Source organism: Rhinatrema bivittatum, chromosome 11 (genome assembly GCF_901001135.1).
Source record: "Rhinatrema bivittatum chromosome 11, aRhiBiv1.1, whole genome shotgun sequence".
In the NCBI taxonomy this organism is placed as follows: domain Eukaryota; kingdom Metazoa; phylum Chordata; class Amphibia; order Gymnophiona; family Rhinatrematidae; genus Rhinatrema; species Rhinatrema bivittatum.
This window is the reverse complement of record NC_042625.1, coordinates 77,938,948-77,959,306: the sequence shown is the minus strand read 5'-3', so window position 1 is coordinate 77,959,306 and position 20,359 is coordinate 77,938,948. Positions and strand designations below refer to the sequence as shown.

At 50.3% G+C, this 20,359-nt stretch overlaps 1 protein-coding gene across 4 annotated transcripts; it reads right to left on the bottom strand.

Annotated features, from left to right (window-relative positions):
- Window positions 1-198: 198 nt before the first annotated feature.
- On the bottom strand, window positions 199-16,672 carry ADAD2 (adenosine deaminase domain containing 2). Of its 4 annotated transcripts, none has more exons than XM_029619757.1 (12): window positions 16,491-16,672; window positions 15,597-15,857; window positions 15,092-15,241; window positions 14,187-14,336; window positions 13,451-13,513; window positions 3,413-3,538; window positions 3,050-3,200; window positions 2,600-2,764; window positions 1,887-2,101; window positions 1,572-1,806; window positions 1,057-1,189; window positions 199-871 (listed from the first exon to the last, which is right to left on the bottom strand). In XM_029619757.1, the coding sequence occupies exons 2-12, from the start codon at window positions 15,844-15,846 to the stop codon at window positions 722-724; spliced, it is 1,788 nt and encodes a 595-aa protein (XP_029475617.1). In that variant the 5' UTR covers window positions 15,847-15,857; window positions 16,491-16,672; the 3' UTR covers window positions 199-721. The 4 variants fall into 4 exon arrangements, with proteins under 4 accessions (XP_029475617.1, XP_029475615.1, XP_029475616.1 ...); XM_029619755.1 differs by having other exon boundaries at window positions 15,582-15,857; window positions 16,491-16,668; XM_029619756.1 differs by lacking the exon at window positions 16,491-16,672 and adding an exon at window positions 16,416-16,470 and having other exon boundaries at window positions 15,582-15,857.
- Window positions 16,673-20,359: the final 3,687 nt, after the last annotated feature.

Sequence of the window (20,359 nt, the reverse complement as noted above, 5' to 3'; positions counted from 1 at the left end):
GGGTACCCAAGTAACATCAAAATGCATGTGCTTGCTCCCCTCCAAATTCTGGGTGCCTGATCAGTGCTGTTCGAGTGGTTCATGATGCAGAAAACCAGCCGCAAGTGCTGAGCCAACCCTAAATTATCATAGCAAGATACAGTGCCTGGTCCCCTTCCATCCAACATAATTGTGGCAGAGGCTCTCCTGCCAACAACCAGACGAAATGAGGCATTCTTTTAAATCAAGTATTTTTTATTAAAAAAAATAAATGCACAAGGAATAACCAATTCAAACCATTGGATGTAAACTATATACAAGAACAAATCCCCCCACTGAACACACTTATCCTCTTACATACTGCAAGCTCTTGTATAACCGAGCAAAAAACAAATACAGCCCTGAGCCTGTGGACATCCATCCTGCCACAGGCTAGGTTTAACAGTTTGTCAACAACCTAAGCATAGATTGGCCAGCACGAGGAGCCAGGCAGGAATCTCAGCTCCTGTTTTCTCCTTGCTAACACTATAGTTGCAGGCAAGGCAAGGCGGCCATCTTTCCAAAACAAGACTACATTTAAAACAACAGTAACTTAAAAGAACCACCAGCTAACGGAAAGTAAGGAGTCCAGTTCCTCCTGTCCCTGGCCCAGAACCAGTACCCAGATGGGATGAGAACATGATAAGCTTCCGAGGCAGCTGCAGCACATCCAAGCTTCAGCTCCAAGCCGTCTCCTCCCTAGTCAGTGAGTAGCCTCACCCAGCAGCTGCTCTGCTCTCCTTGGTCTGGGAAACCTGTCTGCCAGCTGCTTCCTGGGCCAGTCTCCTAGGCCTTTCTTGCTCAGGTGGCTGTACAGCTGAGCTTTGGCCTGCTGGTAGTCCACAGCTGCCATCTGAAACGTGGAAAAAGCCACAAAAAAAAGCAATTTGTACTCCACCAGTAACTCAAACACCACTTTTTGCAAACACGGATGTTCGTGTTGCACTACTGCACATCTCGGCCGACTGCATCCTAAAGAAGTTTGGGCTATGCTAAGTTAATGCCTTTGCCTCTGCGTGCCCTGCTTCCTCTGCCTACCTTCGCCTGCTGGTAAGTGGGCAGCTGGAGGAGATCATCCCTCTTCATGAGCCGCAGAAGGCCCCGGAAGTAACTCATCATGGCAGCCTTGCAGAGGCGACTGCCCCGGGAAGGGCTGTCCCGTGTGGGTGAGCTGTGACAGGAGAAGTGCTTAGCAGCAGCAATATACAAACAAAGCGAATCAGGGAACAGGAGCGGCACCCTCTTCCCATGGCCCAGCACAGAGGCAGAGCAACACGGTCCTGCTCACTGTCCCCCAGCCGCCCCCATGATCAAGGAAAACACCGCACCCCCCCCCCCCCAAACACACACATGCAGAGCAGCCTGGGTGCCCTCTCCAGCACAGGAAGAGTAACATCTCCCTACGATAGAGGTGGAGAGATTTATGTCCTAATGATTCAGCACAGGTGAGGGAGCGGGGAAGGCAAAAATGGATCAACATGGGTGAAAGGGAGAGGTCATAGCAGGACAGAGAGAGACTGTGTTCTCATGAACCCTGTTTTCTGGTTACTCACTTCTCAGTCACTTTGCCTGTGGCTCCGTCCACTATTTCCAAAATTTGGTCCCCCCGGGTCCAGTTAAGACTCAGTGTTCGGTAGCCTTGTTCGCACTGCACAGAGGACACCTGCGGCCCCTGGAAGGCCTGTAATCGCTTCACGGCGTAGGGCTTCGGCAGGTTCATACGCTCCTCGGGCTGCAGCCTCTGGTTTATCACCCGGTCCACTGCAGCCGTGTCTGCGAACTTGCTTCCTGCAGGCAGAGAAGAGTCCAGAGTCAAGAGAAGGGGTGGGCACAGCAGGCGGGGCTGTTTCCAACTTCCCTTTTCTTACCTAGTACCAAGCTGGAGATGTAGACAGGGTAGATAAGATGACTGAGGAGGGCTCCCTGTATTCCCAGCACGTTCCAGCGAGTAAGTTTATCACTGCCAGACATGCAGCACACACGGGCAGCCAACACACTTGGCCGGCAGTACGAGGCCGGTTTCAGGACCCCCTTGGCCTGGATGTGCAGAGCCAGTGAGGAGTCATACTCCAGACACAAATTACTGTGAAAAGTGTGTGGAAAACATTAAGAATCTGACACAGTGCTTCACCTGTGCTAAACAAATGTGAACAGGTATGCAGGTGTATTCCCAATAGAGATGTTTATCGTTTTTTGTTTGGTTTGTGATCTGGTTTGGATCCCCGCAGGTAATCTCATTTTTTCTGTGGTTCTCGAATTTCGTGCTAGTGCACACTAATTTCTTTCATTTTTGAGTGCTCTCGAACCATGACGAATTGTGCATTCATTTTAAACGAATGCACATCTCTAATTTCCAATACACGTGTAATAGAAAGTGGAACTCTCAAAGTGTAGGCATACGTGGGCATGTATGTTTGTGCACTTCTGTACGTATATGTGAATGCATGCACGGGTGGGTGAATGTTCCCTTGGAGACATGCATACAGGTGGTATACTCCTTTGAAGCTATACAGGCATGAATGCTCTTTTAGAGGTACAGAATGTATACGTGCATGGGGTAATGAGGGGGAGTCAGACTTACTGGAAATTTTCGGCTGCTCCTGAAGGATTCTTGCTGAGGAAGAGGTGCAGAAAGATCTTGGGTTTTAGGCGAAGGAGACCTGTGTCTTCTGAATAACAGAAGATGGACTTCTGCGTGGCCATGGGTATCCCACTGTGGAACAGCATCAGTTGCTTGTAAAGGTACCTGTTAGCAGAAAGATACTCAGCTGTGCTAGCTCGCAGGGATAACTCCAAGCATACCCCAGCCAATGGAGGAGGGACGGGGGGGAACTGCAGAGAACCTATAGCCAGTGGAGGGGAATCCCAGACATCTCCCAGCCAGCAGGGGGGAGGAGGAAGCTACACCCAAGAGAGGGGATCCTAGAAATCTGGTGACTCCCAAGTCTGTGTAACGTGGAATGCAACATGACCTGCTCTTTCAGTACTGGGATCTGAGAGATGTGGTCCCTCTCCGCATTTCAGTATTCACCTCTGCAGCGCTCTGCGAGCAATGACCAGGCCATGCATATCATGCAGTAACAAGCCATTGAACTCCATCCAACCGGTGTAAGACACTTCCCCTGTGCCTAATGCTACCGCCTCATACACATCTCCATACTGGTCCAAGCTCTCGGCAGCCTCTGTAGATAGTAAAGCAACAAACACAGACCACCAGCTGAAGATGAACCATGCTTACTAATACTGTCTCTAGCACTACTAGAAGGTGCACAGTGCTGTAACACAGCCATGAGCGAGAGAGCACCTTGCTCCACACTCAGGCCTTCAGGCCATGCCCGGCTCCTTTCTACACCCTCTATCCTCTCCCAAGCCTCGGTGAATCCCCCACTGTTACCCCGCTCCAGGATAAATGCCGCCACACTGCTCTTGCAGCTCTGATATTCCTTAGTGTTCTCCAGCAGGTAATCGTAAATAAAGCTGCAGATAGCAGCGCAGCGGTCCTCATGGGCCAGCATCGTCTCTGTGGGAGAGGGAGAACAGAGCACCTCAGGGACAGCAAAAACTTGCCCGCCATAGAAGAACCCCCTAAGGAGCGGGAGGTGGGGATAAGCGAGAACATGCAAGGAGCAGGGGAGAAGAACCTCTAAGGCGTGGAAGGAGGTTAGGGAGAAAGTGCAAGGTGAGAAGAGAGGATGCGAACGTGTAGGGAGGAGCAAGGACAAGAACATGTATGCAGTTACAGAGAGGAGGATAGGAAAATGTGGTTCTTACCTGCTAATTTTCGTTCTTGTAATACCACAGATCAGTCCACACAAGTGGGTTTTTCATCCCTACCAGCAGATGGAGGCAGAGAACAGAAACTGAAGCACTGCCTCATAAACTAGAGTGCCACCTGCAGTCCCTCAGTATTGACCTGTATCCAAGCCAAGATTAGAAAACATTCCCTTATACCAGGGCAAACTGAAAAACCCCAGGGTTGGATACCCTTGAACTGGAGACCAACAAATAATTCCAGTATCCAAACAGTCAACCACTTGATCCAACAAAACAGAACAGATTAATTGGTAAGAAACGCTTTGATATACAGCAAAAAATACCAGGAAAATCAGTCTTTCGGTAGTAATACTGGGGCGGATCTCTGGCCTGATATGTGTTATTACAGGAAAGAAAATTAGCAGGTAAGAACCACATTTTCCTATCCTGAACATCCCCAGATCAGTCCAGACAAGTGGGATGTACCAAAGCAACCCTACACTGGGCAGGAACCCGAAAGACCCGCTCTCCACACCTTCACCGAAAGTCGTATTCCTCTTGCATCCGAACATCCAATCGGTAATGCTTGGTGAAAGTATGAAGCGAGGACTACAGCGTGGCCCTAAAGATCTTTTGGGGAGACACTCCGCCCAAGAGGCTGTCTGCGCTCTAGTCGAATGTGCTTTCAGACCATCCAATCTGGAGCCTCCAGGTCCACTCCCCTTTCCAGATTGCTCCTTGACAGCCACCCCGAAAGACTGGACCTGGATTCCGCTAGAAAGGGTAACGGTAGATAGTACTGCTCCAACATTGGATTCCACCTGGACAACAACGCCTTCTGCAGCGGACACATGTGAGTAAAGGCCCATGGAATCAGATCCAATGTCCCAGCACCTGTAAGTAATCCCAGATTCATGGCACTGGCAGACGCAACAGCCATGTAACCGGCGCCTGCAACTTCGACGATCTGTCCGGTGTCAGGTACACTCTGCTCTTCGGGGTATCAAAGCGGGCTCCTAGATAATCTAATGATTGAGACAGAACCAGGTGACTCTGTGCCATATTGATGACCCAACCCAGAGAGCCAAGGGTGTTCATCACTCGCTGCACAGATCGAACGCACTCCTTCTCCGTCTTTGTCCAGATAAGCCAATCGTCCAGAATCCCTTCTCGTCTCAAGGCCGCCGCCGCCACCACCACCACATCACCTTTGTGAAGGTTCGGGGTGCTGTGGCCAACTCAAAAGAAAGAGCCCAAAACTGGAAGTGTTGACCCAAAATCTTGAACCACAGAAACTTCTGATGGTCCTTTCGGTTAGATCAAGAGATGCCAGGAATTCTCCTTTGCAGACTGCTGCTATTACCATACGCATCGTCTCCATCCAGAAACGCGGCACCTGCAAGCTTAAGATTACCTTTTGCAAATCCAAGATGAGGCAGAAGGTGCCCTCCTTCTTTGGTACCACAAAAGAGATTGAGTACCTCCCCCACCCCTGCTCGCCTAGCAGCACCAGAATTATGGCCTCCAAGCTGATTAACCTTTGCAGAGTCCCCTCTATCGCTTCCTGTTTGTTTCTAGAAGAGCAGTGGGACTCCAGAAAAGCTTCCTTGAGCGGACGCAAAAATTCTATTAACAGTCTCTTACAAGCTCCAGCGCCCACCGGTCCAAGGTAATCTTGACCCACTCCTCTTAAAAACGGGACAACCTGCCCCCTACCACATCTAGCGAGGAGTGGGCGAACCTGGCTTTATTGGGAGGCCTTATTTCCTCCAGTCCCCTGACCGGATCCACTTCTGGAGGACCTGCCGGCACCCCGAAATGTCTGCTGGCAACCCAACAATTGCTTGGAACCCGAGGAGGAAGCCCCTCTGCCAGACCGAAACCTCCTTGAGTCCCGAAAACGGGATTGGGGAGGAAAAAAAACTCTCTTGTTGCCCTTCTTATCCTCCAGCAGTCTATTTCCCTTGGATTCCCCCAGGGACTTCATCAGTTGATCCAGGTCCTCCCCGAAAAGCAGCTTCCCCTTAAAGGGAAGATTGCAAAGCTGAGTCTTGGACCACATGTCCGCCAACCAATTACGCAACCACAGAAGCCTGCGCGCAGTCACCACCGAGACCACGTTGCTGGCCGATGTACGCACCACACCATACAAAGCATCCACCACATAAGCCACACCCACTTAGAGGCGAGCCGCCTGAACAGGGGCGAGCACACCAGACGAGGGATGTTCCTGAGGCTTCTGGATCCAGTATAAGCAGCCCACTGCATCACGCTAGTGCACACTGTGACTCACAAACTCAAGACTGACACCTCAAACACGCGCTTCAACTGAATCTCCAATTTGCAGTCCTGGACATCCCTCTCCTTCCTTACAGCTGCGGTAGTTCCCGCTCATCAATGCCCCGGCACTGCATCATAGGCCGAATCTCCTGGCTCCCTAAAACTTGCTTCTCGCTTTTTTTTTTTTTTTTTTTTATAAACAAGCTTAACACTGACCACAAAAATAAGAAGGGAACTTCCCTGAATAGAGCCAGCGGTGGACAGGAAGAGACTTTGGGAAACTAAGAGGGAGCCAGTCCCCTGGCTATCAAGGTCCCCGGAGACAGCAGGCCACAACAGCCAAGGGTATCCAAACCCCTTGGTCGCCCGGCTCAACCCAAGGGATGGTCCACAAAGGAACCAAGCACCTGAGGGAGCTGAATCCAATCGCCAAATCTCCAAGTCTCAAAAATCAGTCAGAACTGAAGGTTTGCATCTCTACCATCTGCTGGAAACGGAGAAATACTGAGGGACTGCAGGTAGCAGTGCCTCAGGTTTTGTTCTCTGCCTCCATCTGCTGGTAGGAATGCAAAACCCTCGTGTCTGGACTGATCGGGGTATGTTCAGAAAAAGAACATACCCCATCCTGCAGGGACCTAGGAGGACATGAGAAAAAGCGAGAAGGAGCAGGGAACGGAAGAAGGGTGTGTGAATGTACAAAGCACAGGAGAGAAAAGGATCAAATCAACTTTATGACTCACCTTTCCTGTAGCATTTCAAGGTGAAGAATAAAATATAAATACAGACAGAACAAACAAAGCTATTTCTACCTGCTAATCCGAAGAGCTTGTCTCAGCGGGGCACACATACTAAGTATAAATTCACTGACATCAAACAAAATAATAAATCAACATCAGATATCAAATAAGAGAGTAAAGCAGGCATGAACAAAACCTATTCTTACAACTGAATAAAAGCCTTATAAGAGAAGTTTAGCTAAATAAAAGGAAAAAAATCGGGTCTTACCTGATAATTTTTGTTTCTGTAGTACCACGGATCAGTCCAGACTCCTGGGTTTTGCCTCCACTCCAGCAGATGTTTTGACAGACTCTGCCATATATACCAGTGTGCCACCCACAGTCTGCCAGAATTACTCAATGTCAAAGCAGAATGGTCCAAAACCAAACTAACTATATACAGGAACCGTAAACTCAAAACCGGATCAGTAAACCATGACCCAAACCCCTTAAACAGGGTGAAAAGATTGATCTTCAGACCCAAATTAGACAAACATTGACTGAGCGGACTCTCCATTGCCTTGATGCTGAGAAGGGGCGGGACTCTGGACTGATCCGTGGTACTACAGGAACGAAAATTATCAGGTAAGACCCAATTTTCCTTTCCCTGTACATACCCGGATCAGTCCAGACTCCTGAGATGTACCAGAGCTAACTTACCTAGGGAGGGACCCTGAGAGGCCCGCTCGAGGCACTCCTTCTCCAAACCCCCCCAAATCTGGAGCTTGGACATCCAGACGGTAATGTCTCACAAACATGTGTAAAGACTTCCACGTAGCCACTCTACAAATCTCTTGAGGCAAAACATGTTGGCATTCCGCCCAGGAAGCAGCCTGCGCTCTAGTAAAATGTGCCCGAACATCCACCGGCGAGGACTTCCCACGCAGTAAATATGCCGAGGTGATAGCCTCCTTCAGCCAGCAAGCTATCGTAGTCTTAGAAGCCATACTGCCTCTCTTTGGACCACTCCACAACACAAAAAGATGGTCCGACAAACAAAAGGCGTTCTGGTTGCCACAGCTCAAAAAAGATAATAGTTGCACTGGAGAAAGTGCAGAGAAGGGCGACCAAAATGATAAGGGGCATGGAATGGCATCCCTATGAGGAAAGGCTAAAGAAGTTAGGGCTGTTCAGTTTGGAGAAGAGACGACTGAGGGGGAGTATGATAGAGGTCTTCAAAATCATGAAAGGACTTGAACAAGGTAATATAAATAGGTTATTTACTCTCTCAGATAATAGAAGGACTAGGGAGCACACCATGAAGCTAGCAAGTAGCTCATTTGAAAACCAAATTGAAGAAATTTTTTTTCCGCTCAGCGCATGGTTGGGCTCTGGAATACATTGCCAGAGGATGTGATTACAGCAGTTTAGTGTAGCTGGGTTTGAAAAAGATTTGGATAAGTTCCTAGAGGAAAAATCCATAAACTGCTATTAATTAATAAGCGATAGTAGCTTGAGATTTAATTAATGTTTGGGTACTTGCCAGGTACTTTGACTTGGATTGGTCACTGTTGGAGACAGGATGCTGGGCTTGATGGACCCTTGGTCTGACCCAGTATGGCATATCTTATGTTCTTATGTAACCTCCAGGTACTGCATTAGCGCCCTACGAACATCCAGCTTCCGCAAGTCTCGTGCGAGGGGATCTGCCCGATCTAAATTCGCAAATGAAGGAAGTTCCACCGATTGATTCAGATGAAAAGAAGAAACCACCTTCAGAAGAAAGGATGGTACCGTACATAAGGAAACTCCCGACTCAGAAATCCGCAGGAATGGTTCCCTACAAGACTACGCCTGAAGCTCTGACACCCTCCGAGCTGATGAAATAGCTACCAGAAACACCACCTTCAATGTAAGATCCTTCAAGGTCGCCTGTTTTAAAGGCTCAAAGGGCGAACCACACAAAGTGGTGAGGACTAAATTCAGACTCCACGAAGGACAAGGTGGCCGGACCGGGAGTCACAAATGCTTTGCTCCTCGAAGGAAACATGCCACATCCGGATGCGTTGCCAAAGACAGTCTGTGAATGGAACCCCAAAAACAACCAAGAGAAGCCACCTGAACCTTCAGAGAATTGCACGACAATTCTACAAGCTGGCCTAGCAAAAGGAAACACAAAATATCCGCTAGAAACGCCCGGAGAGGGTCAATCTCCCGTTCAATGCACCAGGCTTCAAAGACCTTCCACACCTTGGAGTAAGCCAAGGACATAGATGTCTTGCGTGATCTTAAAAGGGTAGTGACCACCGCGATGAATAACCCTTGCTTTTCAACCTGCGCCTCTCAAAAGCCATGCTGCTAGACAAAAGCGATCCACCTCTTCCAAACAGACGGGGCCTTGATGAAGGAGAACCGGGACATCTCGAAGACGCAGAGGACCCGATACGGCTAGATTGAGCAGATCTGCAAACCATGGATGCCTTGGCCACTCTGGGGCTACCAAAATCACCTCTGCCGAGTGAAGTTCTATGCGACAGAGTACCTTCCCAATGAGAGGCCACGGAGAAAACGCATAAAGCAACACGTCAGTCGGCCAGGGGAGCACCAGAGCATCCACGCCCTCGGCACCTCTCTCCCTGTGCCTGCTGAATAACCGCGGGGCCTTGGCATTCCTGAAGGTCGCCATCCGATCTAGACAGGGAGTGCCCCACTTGTCACAAATGAGCCGAAAGGCCTCGTCTGCCAGCTCCCACTCTCTGGGATAGAGGCAGTTCTGACTGAGAAAGTCCGCCTGCACATTTTCGACCCCCATTATGTGAGATGCCGCGATGCGAGCCAAGTGCTGCTCCACCCAGCCTATCAGCCTCTGAGCTTCCTCCGCCACTGGTCGACTTTTGGTCCTTCCTTGGCGATTGATAGATGCCACCATGGTCGCGTTATCGGACAGGAGTTGGACCGATTTCTCCTCAACCAGAGGAAGGAACGCTTGTAAGGCCAGAAATACCGCTCTGGTCTCTAGGTGATTGATGGACCACCGAGACTCCTGTAGAGACCATTGTCCCTGCACTGATTTCCGAAGACATACCGCTCCCCAACTGGAGAGGCTGGCGTCCGTAGTCACTATCATCCACTCGGGCATTATCAGGGAAACTCCCTGCAGCAAATTGCCGAGCAGAGCCACCATTCGAGATTGGTCTTCGTCGACTCTGGAAGTGATAGAGGCAGATGAAACTGTTCTGAAACCGGACTCCACCTGGACAGCCATGCCGACTGTAACAGATGCATATGCGCAAAGGCCCACGGCACGAGCTCTAGAATGGAAGTCATGGAACCCAAGACCCTCAGGTAATCCCACACTCTGGGAAGAGGTTTGGCCAATAGGGCCCGAACCTGACCCTGCATCTTGGTAACGCGGTCTGCCGTCAGCAAAAACTTTCCCTTGCAGCGTGTCAAATAGAGCTCCCAGAAATTCCAAGGTCTGAGAGGGGATGAGGTGACTCTTGGCCAAGTTGATCACCCACCCGAGCGATCTCAAAAGCTGCAGCACCCGCTTGACAAAGCTTCTCTGATTTAGCTCGAATCAACCAGTCATCCAGATATGGATGTACTAACAATCCTTCCCAGCGAAGTTGCGCTGCCACCATCACCATTATCTTGGTGAAATTCCTGGGAGCGGAGGCAAGTCCGAACGGCAGAGCCTGAAACTGATAATGATGACAGAGGATGAAAAACCTTAGAAACCGCTGGTGGGCCTTCTGTTTGCCGATATGCAGGTATGCAACAGTCCGGTCCAGCGATGCCAAAAACTCGCCCTTTCTTACGGAGGCAATCACCAACCGCAGAGTCTCCATTCGGAAGCAAGACACACGAAGACATCTGTTGACTCTTTAAATCCAGAATGGGTCGGAAAGTCCCCTCTTTTTTTGGCACCACAAAATAGATGGCATATCGGCCTCTTCTTTGTTCCCCCGCTGGAACGGAGGTAATGGCTCCCAGGGCTAGAAGACGCCGCAACGTGTCGTGCACTGCCTGTCTTTTTTCCTTGTATGCGCACAGAGACACAAGAAACATGTCCCGAGGACGGCATACAAAATCTAACGCGTAACAGTGTCTTATCACTGTGAGGACCCACTGGTCCGACGTCATCTTGGCCCATTCCTCGTAAAAAAGGGACAGTCTGCTCCCCACGACGGTCTCCGAAGAATGCGCCAGCTTCATCTCATTGCGAGGATTTGGCTCCAGTGTGAGCTTGAAGTTCCAGGCCTCCCGAACCACGGCCACGAAAGGACTGAGGCCATGACTGCTGTCTGTTAGCTCCTGACCGAAAGGCAGGACCCGAAGAAACTTCTGATTTCCACGAAAGTGAGACCTCGCAGAGAAGGAGCCTCTCGACTTGGGCCGATCCTCCGGCAATCTGTGTACCTTTATTCTCTCTCAGAGACTGAATCAAGTCCTTCAACTGTTTACCAAAAAGAAGATTACCCTTAAAGGGTAAAGAGCCGAGCTGAGCCTTTGACAAAACATCCACTGACCGATACAGCGGACACCATGGACCTGACCGAGGCCCGCAACAGATCATGAAGCGCATCCGCACTGTAAGTGACCACCGCTTCCAACCGACCCGCTTGGAAAGCCTCACCCTCCGAAAGGTCTTCATTGGCCTGCAGCTGCTGAACCCAGCGGAGGCCAGCCCGTAAGGCAAAATTGCTGCAGATGGCGGCATGCACTGCCAAAGTGGACACTTCAAAAATCTTCTTGGGCTGAAGTTCCAATTTTCTATCCTGGAAGTCTTTGAGGGCTGTCTCCCCGGTGGTTCTCTTGGTGACCGCTGACACTTCAGCATCCACCTTGGGAACTCATAACAGCTCTAAAGCTTCCTTCAATCAGAGGTCTGGGGTATCCCATTCCCAGAATAGCAAATCCGTGGTGGAGAAATGAAATGGAAAGGAAGTAGTGGGGCCCCTCAGGCCCAATAAAACAGGATCCATATTCCCCTGCTTAGCTTCTTCCGGCGGTCCATCGATACCCAACTCCCCCAAAATAAAGGGGATGAGCGGACCCAGCTCCTCTCTTCTGAAGAGACAGACTACTTTTGGGTCATCCCCCTCAAGGACCTGAGCACCATGGACCTCATCCGTTTGTTGGTCCGGATCTCCATCCATCCCCGTTGAGGGTTTGGACTGCAAATCCTGGTCCTCTGAGGTATCCGTATCCGCCTGATTGCCACCCGTTCTTAACTGCTGCTGCACCTTAGCAGGACCGGGACCCACTTTGTCCGTGTCCCGGCTCCCCTTAGACCTGGTCCACTTGCGAGCCACTTTGTGGGAAATGCCGCTAGGTGAACTCTCCTCAACTTGCTTCTTGCCAGCCTTTTTGGTCCTAAGGCTTTATGCATAAGCAAAACAAACTCTGAAGAAAAAGAAGAGGAGGAGTCCACAGCCCCTCAGGGCCATGATCAGAACCAGTGGAGTCTGGTCTGCCTCATCTGCTCCCCCAAAGAAGAGCTGTTGTGGGGATAAATCGGGAAGAGAAATCCCCTCCCCCCTCGCGGCTCCCCTGCGTGTGCTCAAAATGGCCGCCGTTCCCGCGCTCCGCGGGAACGGATCAGCCGAAGCCGCCTGAGATGCAGGAGGCCTCAAGGAAGCCATGCGCGCCGATTGCCAACTCTCCCAGGGAGGCACGAAGAGCAGAGTCCCATCGCGCATGCACACAGAGCCGCACGCATGGCATGACAGTCGTCTGAACAGAAAATCAAGGCAACGCACAGAAGCGGCGAAACAAACAAAAAACCGGAGCAGCAGTCGCAAGAAGGGAAGGGAGCATCAGTGTGGACAGAAAAACCAAACTTTTTTTCTTATAGTTACCCCCGGGCTGACATGGCAGACCTCTTATGTCTCAGTTCCTTCTGGGGGGGGAGTGAGCCAGACTCTCTGTTTTCACCCCCAGAGCCGCTCTGTCCTTGGTGCTAGGGTCCTCGATCCCCACGAGCAGCTGCCTGCTACACGAGAGGGGATGGTCCCTCAGGACCTCACAACCCTCCGGGCAGCTTGAGACTCCAACTTTTAGCTTTTTTTTTTTTTTTTTCAATCTAACTTTAATCCTAACAAACCTCTCTGCCTACTACTAGCTCAATCAAAAAAATTCCTTTCTTTAGCTAATCGATCAAACCGGACTGTGGGCTTTGCACCTCTACCATCTGCTGGAGACCGAGGAATACTGGCAGGCTGTGGGTGGCACCTTGGCATATATTTAGAGTTTCTTCTATACCGATAGCCGTTTGCACATCGTATCGGCTTACATACAACTAAGAACTTTTGGGCATGGCCCTTACATAGAACAATCGCAAGATATGTAAAAATATATGGCAGAGTGTCAAAACTTTCTCTGTCTCCATCTGCTGGAGGGGAGGCAAAACCCAGGAGTCTGGACTGATCCGGGTATGTACAGGGAAATACATAAAACAATGGAAAACAATGGAAAATGTTATTAAATCCTGGAGACTAAACATAAGAGCAATGCAAAACTGCAGCAGCAAACTGGAAGCCATAGTTTCTTAATTAAAAAGCCGGTTTAAATAACAAGTGGGAAGAGACATGAGAATGTGCAAGAGCAGGAGAAAGGCGGGGAGTGGTCCAAGTCCGGGTGCAATGGAAACAAGACAATGCAAGAACAGGGGGCCATACCCACTGGTAGAGTAATCTGAGCCGTGCTTTCCCGGTTCGAGGCTTTACCATCCGATGCTGGTTCTGCGATTAGATACAAAATAATTTGCTCATTGGTTACCCAGGACTCTCCACACAGCTCTGCCTATGGGCTGACGAGGGATGTAAGTGAGAAGGCACAGCCTACAGTCACTGAGGGTCCCTGCAATAAAGCATCTCATGCAACTACAGGGGTGGAGGGGAGGGAAAGAAGAATGCATCCTTAATCCTGAGTCAGGTGACACCAAGGGACGGGCATGCATTCCCTGCCCCAAGTCAGCAAACACCAGGGATGCATGCAGAATGCCTGTCCAGAGTCGGCACTCACCAGGGGGTGCACGTGTATCCCTGCCCCGAGTCAGCAAACACCAGGGATGCATGCAGAATGCCTGTCCAGAGTCGGCACACACCAGGGGGTGCACGTGTATCCCTGCCCCGAGTCAGCAAACCCCAGGGGTGCATGCAGAATGCCTGTCCAGAGTCGGCACTCACCAGGGGGTGCACGTGTATCCCTGCCCCGAGTCAGCAAACACCAGGGGTGCATGCAGAATGCCTGCCCAGAGTCAGCACTCACCAGGGGGTGCACGTGTATCCCTGCCCCGAGTCAGCAAACACCAGGGGTGCATTTATAATTCCTGCCCAGAGTCGGCACACACCAGGGGTGCAAGTGTATTTCCTTCTCAGAGTCAGCAGACAGTGGCATGTATCTATCTCTTACCTTTCTCCTCCTGCAACTCCAGCAGCTGCCGCAGCTGGCGAAGAGCATTCTGGGCTGCTCGGTTTTTGGCCTCTCTTTTACTGCTCCCCATCCCTTCAGGAAAGATCATCCCATCCACCACAGCACAGAGGGAGAACTGAAGAGATGGGGCTGATGGGAGGAAACACAACAGAAACAATGAGAGAGGCGGCCTGCACCCCTGAACACTTACACCACTGAACACGGGTCCAAGGCTCAGGAGGGTGGAACGATAAACAAGGCAGACCGTATGGGAGCTGGAAAAATAATTATACACTGGGTTGAGGAGTTTGTGATGCAACACAGCTCAGAGAGTGGTGGTCGATGGGGATCTACTCGGATGAGAAAAAAAAAAAAGCAATAAGAAGGGTGCCACGAAGATCCACGCCAAGTCCAGACCTCTTCAATGTCTTTATAAGTGACACTGCAGAAGGGCTAGAAAAGGTGCTTGTTTGCAGATGATATGAACATTTGTAACAGAACAGGCATGCGGACGGGTAGATAAGATGAAAGTGGATTTTCAAGAGTTGGAGGAATGATAAGGACTTAACAATCATGCTTTCATTAAAATAATAAAATCATGCTTTCGGGGCCGCAGAAATCCAAGGGCAGTCACCGATTGGTAAAAAAGACCCAAGTTCTCCTCTTTGGTGAACTTAAGATAGCAGCCAGCGAGTGTGATAACGCAGGTGGGAAAGGTAATGCCATGTTCACTCGGAGGGGAGGGGGCAGGCACCTGGAACAGAGCAAAACAGTGGCAGAGACAAGGAGATCTTAGTGGCTGCCTGGAGAGAGAAGACCACAGATCAAGTAAGAAATGTGAAGGCACAGTAGGCAGACTGGGTGGACCAAGGGGCCCATACCTTTTCCATTCTCCCTCTCCTCACCTGCTGCGCTGCTCTCCAGGAAACGCCCTTTCACCCCTGCGCACAGCATGTACTGATTCAGCAGCATCACCGGGCAGCTCTCCAATCTGTCCCAGTGTCTCCGCAGCAGCTCCAATGAAGGCGGTGGAAAGGTCTTCGGAGGGGGCGCCTCTGTCCGGAGAACCACAGCCAAGATTAAACTTCTTCCTGCCACTGCTGGCCCTGGGTAAAATTCCTGTGCCAGGAGCCAGTTTCATTATCAGATGGCACTGCAAAGCCCATGGCATCCTGAGCACCACTCAGATTCAAACTGACACTGATTGCCCCTCCCCCTGGGCAATCCACTGATTGAAACCCCCCCCCCCCCCCCCCCCAATAAGCAGAGTAAGCAGGTGCCTATGGGCAGCCACCCTGCCATGAGCTGCAATGCCGTACCATTTTGGGGTAGCCTGCCATTCAAACACTGAGGGTATAAATCTGCCACTGCCCATAATGCTGGGATCAGACTCACGGCCACCAACTGCACCTTCCCTCTGGAACTCTCCCTCCTCATTGGATGATGCTGCTTTCACCCCAGAGTCCTTCAGTGGACAGATATCCAATGGACAAGGAGAACCAAAAGGTGCAAGACTGCAGTGCTCGGGGCGGTCTCTTCCCCATGTAGACGGGGATTCCACAGATCCCCTTGGCTGGTTTGGTTCCCACGCCTGGAAGGGTCCGTGGAGAGAGGCGGCCAACCGGGGCATCCTGCGGCTCTCACGCACACCCTCCTCCATGGTCTATTGCCCTGCATGAAGAAAAAAAATTCTCAGAAAGGTGGAGATGTGGTCCACCGGTTCCTGGAGGAAGTGAAGGCTGCGAAGAAGAAAAGGCAACAGATTTGTGGGGGAGGCTTAATACAAGGGGCCATGAAGGAGAAAGTCGGGGAGAAGGGACTAGAGGTCTAATAAAAAGTGGCTCGGTGAGGCAGAGGCTGGGTACAAGGAGCGGCAGTGCTAAGTCATCCAGTTCAAGGAGGGAGATTTAAGGCCTGTCCTGGATTTCTCACAGCCGTATCCTGATACATTAAAATATCCGCAGCGCCGAGATAAAATGTAAGAAGCAGGAACTACAAATACCATAATGCACTGGGTTATAAATCGAAAACGCAGCACTGGCCAAGTCTCCGTCCTTAAAGTGAATGACTTGTTGGCACCTGTGATGGAAGTTGGGAGTGGGAAGAAAAGCGCACTTTGGGTGGAGGTCTGGACTGTAGAGGCCGGGGAGGGGGAGCAACGGATGCGGAGAAGGAACACAAAAAGGGGAAAACCAAGGGGCCGGGGTAAAGAAGAAAGGAACCCCAGACCGTATCTTCCTCGGGACCCTAACTCGGACCCCGGGGCCAACGTCTGCCCTCCATGGGCTACAAGGCCCCACTCACCAATCTCCACTCCTCCGCCGTGCCCACGTGCAGAATCTCAGCCTAGCCTCTTGTCCCCGCCCAACGGAGAAGTGACACTTCCTCCAGCCAATCATCAACTAGTGGGCAGCCTGCCAGCCAATGACAATGCAGAGATGGGCAGTAGGTGGACCGAGTTCGGTCCCGGCATATTTCCACAGGTTGTAGCGATGGTAGCAGTGAGGGCCTCGTTTTTTTGTGTTTCCAATATGGTACAGCTTAATACTTCAGAAACATGCAGCCACCTCCCAGGCTCATGCTTTAGCAGCATTTACCTAGTCCTCAAAAGACTTAACATTATATGAACTCTCTTTGAAAATAAGTATGTGGTTAAATGCTGACAGTAAAGCAGTGTTGTCTCCTAAGGCTGGTATTAATTAGTCTGCCCGAGCAGACGCCTTTCTTACTGGGGAGGAGAGGGTGGCAGCGCACAGCTTTACACGCAATTGGATGCGCGTTTTGGACGTGCATCCATAACCCCTGAATCTGCAATATGAGGTTAACGCATCCAAAATGCCGCGAAACTAATAGCGCTCATCACATGTAAAGAACATGTAGATGAGGCTATTAGCTAATCCGTGCGATTCAAAAAATTCCCCAAGCGGCCAATGTGCCCATTGCAAGGTGGCAAATTTTATGTCAGCCCAGGGCTGGCATTAAGGTCTGCAGCATTCAAGGGCTCATTGGAAAAAAAATTCCTGCTTTCTGTGATCCCTCGTAGTATTGTCCCGAGTCTAAGTAAGGGGAACCTCAGAAAGTAGATCCAGGTAAAAAAAAGGGTCTTGAAAAAAAAAAGTCAGGGCGCTCAATATACATGTACAAGATACAGGGTCCAGGCTGTATATCTTGTGCATGTGTATTGTGCCTGTAGCTGGAGAAAACGGACACTCATTTCGAGTGTCCATTTTCCTAACCCGCACTGACAGCCATCTCTCCTGGGCACCTGATGCCAAGGAGACGCTAGGGATGCACAATTTTCCCTAGTACCTCCGTTTTAGCATGACCTCTCATTCAAATATTGGATTGCACGCCCAGGAGAGGTTGCTGGGCACGCGTTAGGAAAGCGGGCGCTCAGCATTGAGAGTCCATTTTTTACGTGCCCATATTGCATTAGCCTGTCTGTGCTCTACATATGTACACCTGCCAGGATCATGCCCAGTCCCCACATTTTCTAGTGGATGAACCATGTACTATGCATGTGGAGATGGGGGCCACAGGGCTGGAGGCACCGGAAAAGATCACAGGTTGGGGTTGTGGGCAGCAGTTTAGCACTGAAAAGCTGCTTTGCACTAATTCTGAGTTTCTCAGAATAAAATGCTCCCCCTCCCCCCGCCCCATTTATTGTTCTCTGTATCCACAAATGCATCTCTCCTCTGTATCCAAGCTTCCACCAGTCCTCCCCTGTCTTCCTTCCCTCTGTGTGGTTAAGTAGTTTGCACCCTCCAGGGCTACAATCATACCTAGGAACTTCTGATTTCCACTCACCCTGAGATTGTTGAGGAATGAGGATTGGGGAGAGATGGGACATCAGCATGTGCACAGACTTTCTCTCACACACTCATATTCACTCTCATACTCTCACACACATACAAGCTTATTTTCACACACATGCTCTCTCACACACGTCCACACATACAGACTTCTCCCCCTCTTCCACACACACCTGTACATTCACACATATGCAGGGTTGCATTTAAGAATTTGGCACCCATAAGCAGGGTTGGAGAGTGGGTGGTGGGAGATCCTGAATACTGGAAAGTGGGAGATATCCCATTCCCCACAGCACCCTTCAAAGTCCCAGAATGTTATGCAGACTCCTGGAGCAATCACCTCCTTGGCACAGTTGCACTTCCCTTTGGCCTGGGTATTTGCCACCTTGAAAATTTGGTGCCTTAGGCAATTGCCTATGTTTCCAATGCCTAAATCTGGGCCTGCACACGGTCCACCTACACAATAACACACATACATGCCCACACACGCTTTTCTCCCTGTCACTCACACTCATTCACACACACAATCTTGCTCGTTCAAAAAAGACAGGAGTCGAGTGGCATCTTATAGACTGACTATTAAAGTATGAGCTTTTGAGGACAGAATCCTTTTTGTCAGATACATCTATGAGTTGCCACTCAATCCCTGTCTTTTCTGCTACACCAGACTAACACAGCTATCCCTCTGAAGATTGCTCACTCATTCACACACACACACACACACACACATACTTTCTCTCTCATTCACACACATGCTCACTCATTCTCTCTCCTTACCTCAACCCACCAGTGACAACAGCCTCCTTCTTAAGGGCCCCACTGGATCTGCTCCTCCTCCTGCTGCTGCACCACAAGGCCGGCAGATCACCTCCCGTTTCCTTTTCCTATGTGGGTCCCACGCAGCCCCTTTTTCTTCTCCAGGAAGCAGGGGTCTAAACAACATTTTTTTTTCCTGGGGCCTGCTTATGCAGCAGCACTCGGAGTTTCCAGATTTTGGCTTGGAGACCCAGCAATTCCTTTAAATTCCAGAGTCTCTGGGCCAAATCCAGAGAGTTCCCAAATATGGTTACAACCCTTATTCTAACCAAAGAGACTTAGGGATCTGAGCATACAGTCCTTTGACTCCACGGCAGAGACTTTCTGCAAACAGAGGAGTGCTCTAATGGTTAGGAGCAACAAGCTGAGATCTTAATGAATCCAGGGATCAAATCCCACTGCTGTTCCTTGTGATCTTAGACAAGCCACTTCCACCTCCATTATCTCAGGTATAAACTTGGGGGGTTATTTACTAAACGTTATCTCCCATTTTGTGCCTATGGGAAAAAGGCTTAGTAAATAGATGGCATGTTATAATCTGGGCGGAATAGAAATTTTATTAAATCAATAAATAATTAAGCCCTCTAGAGAATTACATTCAGTACCTGAATGTAAGCCGCCTAGGGATTTTGATAGGTGAGGTAAAAGAGCTTGAAATAAATAAATACGTGTAACTCACCTTGCGCTACCAAGGAAAAGGTGTGAGGTAAATCTGAAAAAAGTATAGGCTCAGCTCGCAGTGTTGATAACCTACCAAGTCCCTTATCTGGGACCTTTCTGAACCGCCGCTCACTGATTTTCTTTCCCCTACTGCAGCCCAACTGGAAAGCAGAGATGGTGCTGGCCCTGACCCCATACGTTAGTTTTGGAACAAAAAATCCACCCTGCCAGCTGAACCCAGGTATTCTAGCTGGTAAATAATCCCAGCGCTGCCAGAAATGAAAAGGGATTTGTAGCCTAAAGCAAAAAAAAAAATCACAACCCAAAACAATTAGCCCAAATTTCCCCCCTCTGAAAATGTGAAAGAGCAGTCTACAGAGGTGCGGGGGAGGCTCTCCTCTGAAAATCTGAGGGGGGGCCTGGTTCCCCTGGGATGTTCCGAAGGAGTGGTGCCCCCCCCCATTCTGACATGCAGCTCCCCCCCCCCCCCCCACCACCACCACCTCTCTCCTGGGTGGAAGTAACCCAATATTGGTCCTCCCTGTGCATGCACATTTTTCACACACACAGGCCGATGCAATATCAGCTCGCGTTAAACGGGTGCCGCTCCCTTAATGAGCGCCGATCCACCTCTCCGGGGCGCCCAATGCAAAATGCAAATGGGCTGCCATGGTAAAAAGGAGGTGATAGGGGAAACTGTGCGCCCCTAGCAGCTCTTCGGCAGCGGGTGCCCAGGAGAGGTGGCTGACAGCGGGTTAGGAAAACGGACGCTCAGTTTTCGAGGGGCAGGCGTTAATTTTGGTGAGTAAAAATGTGCACATCTAAAACTCGTGTCCAATCATGCGTTGAGCCGTGCGCTGTGGCCAGCGCACGGTACTGCATCGG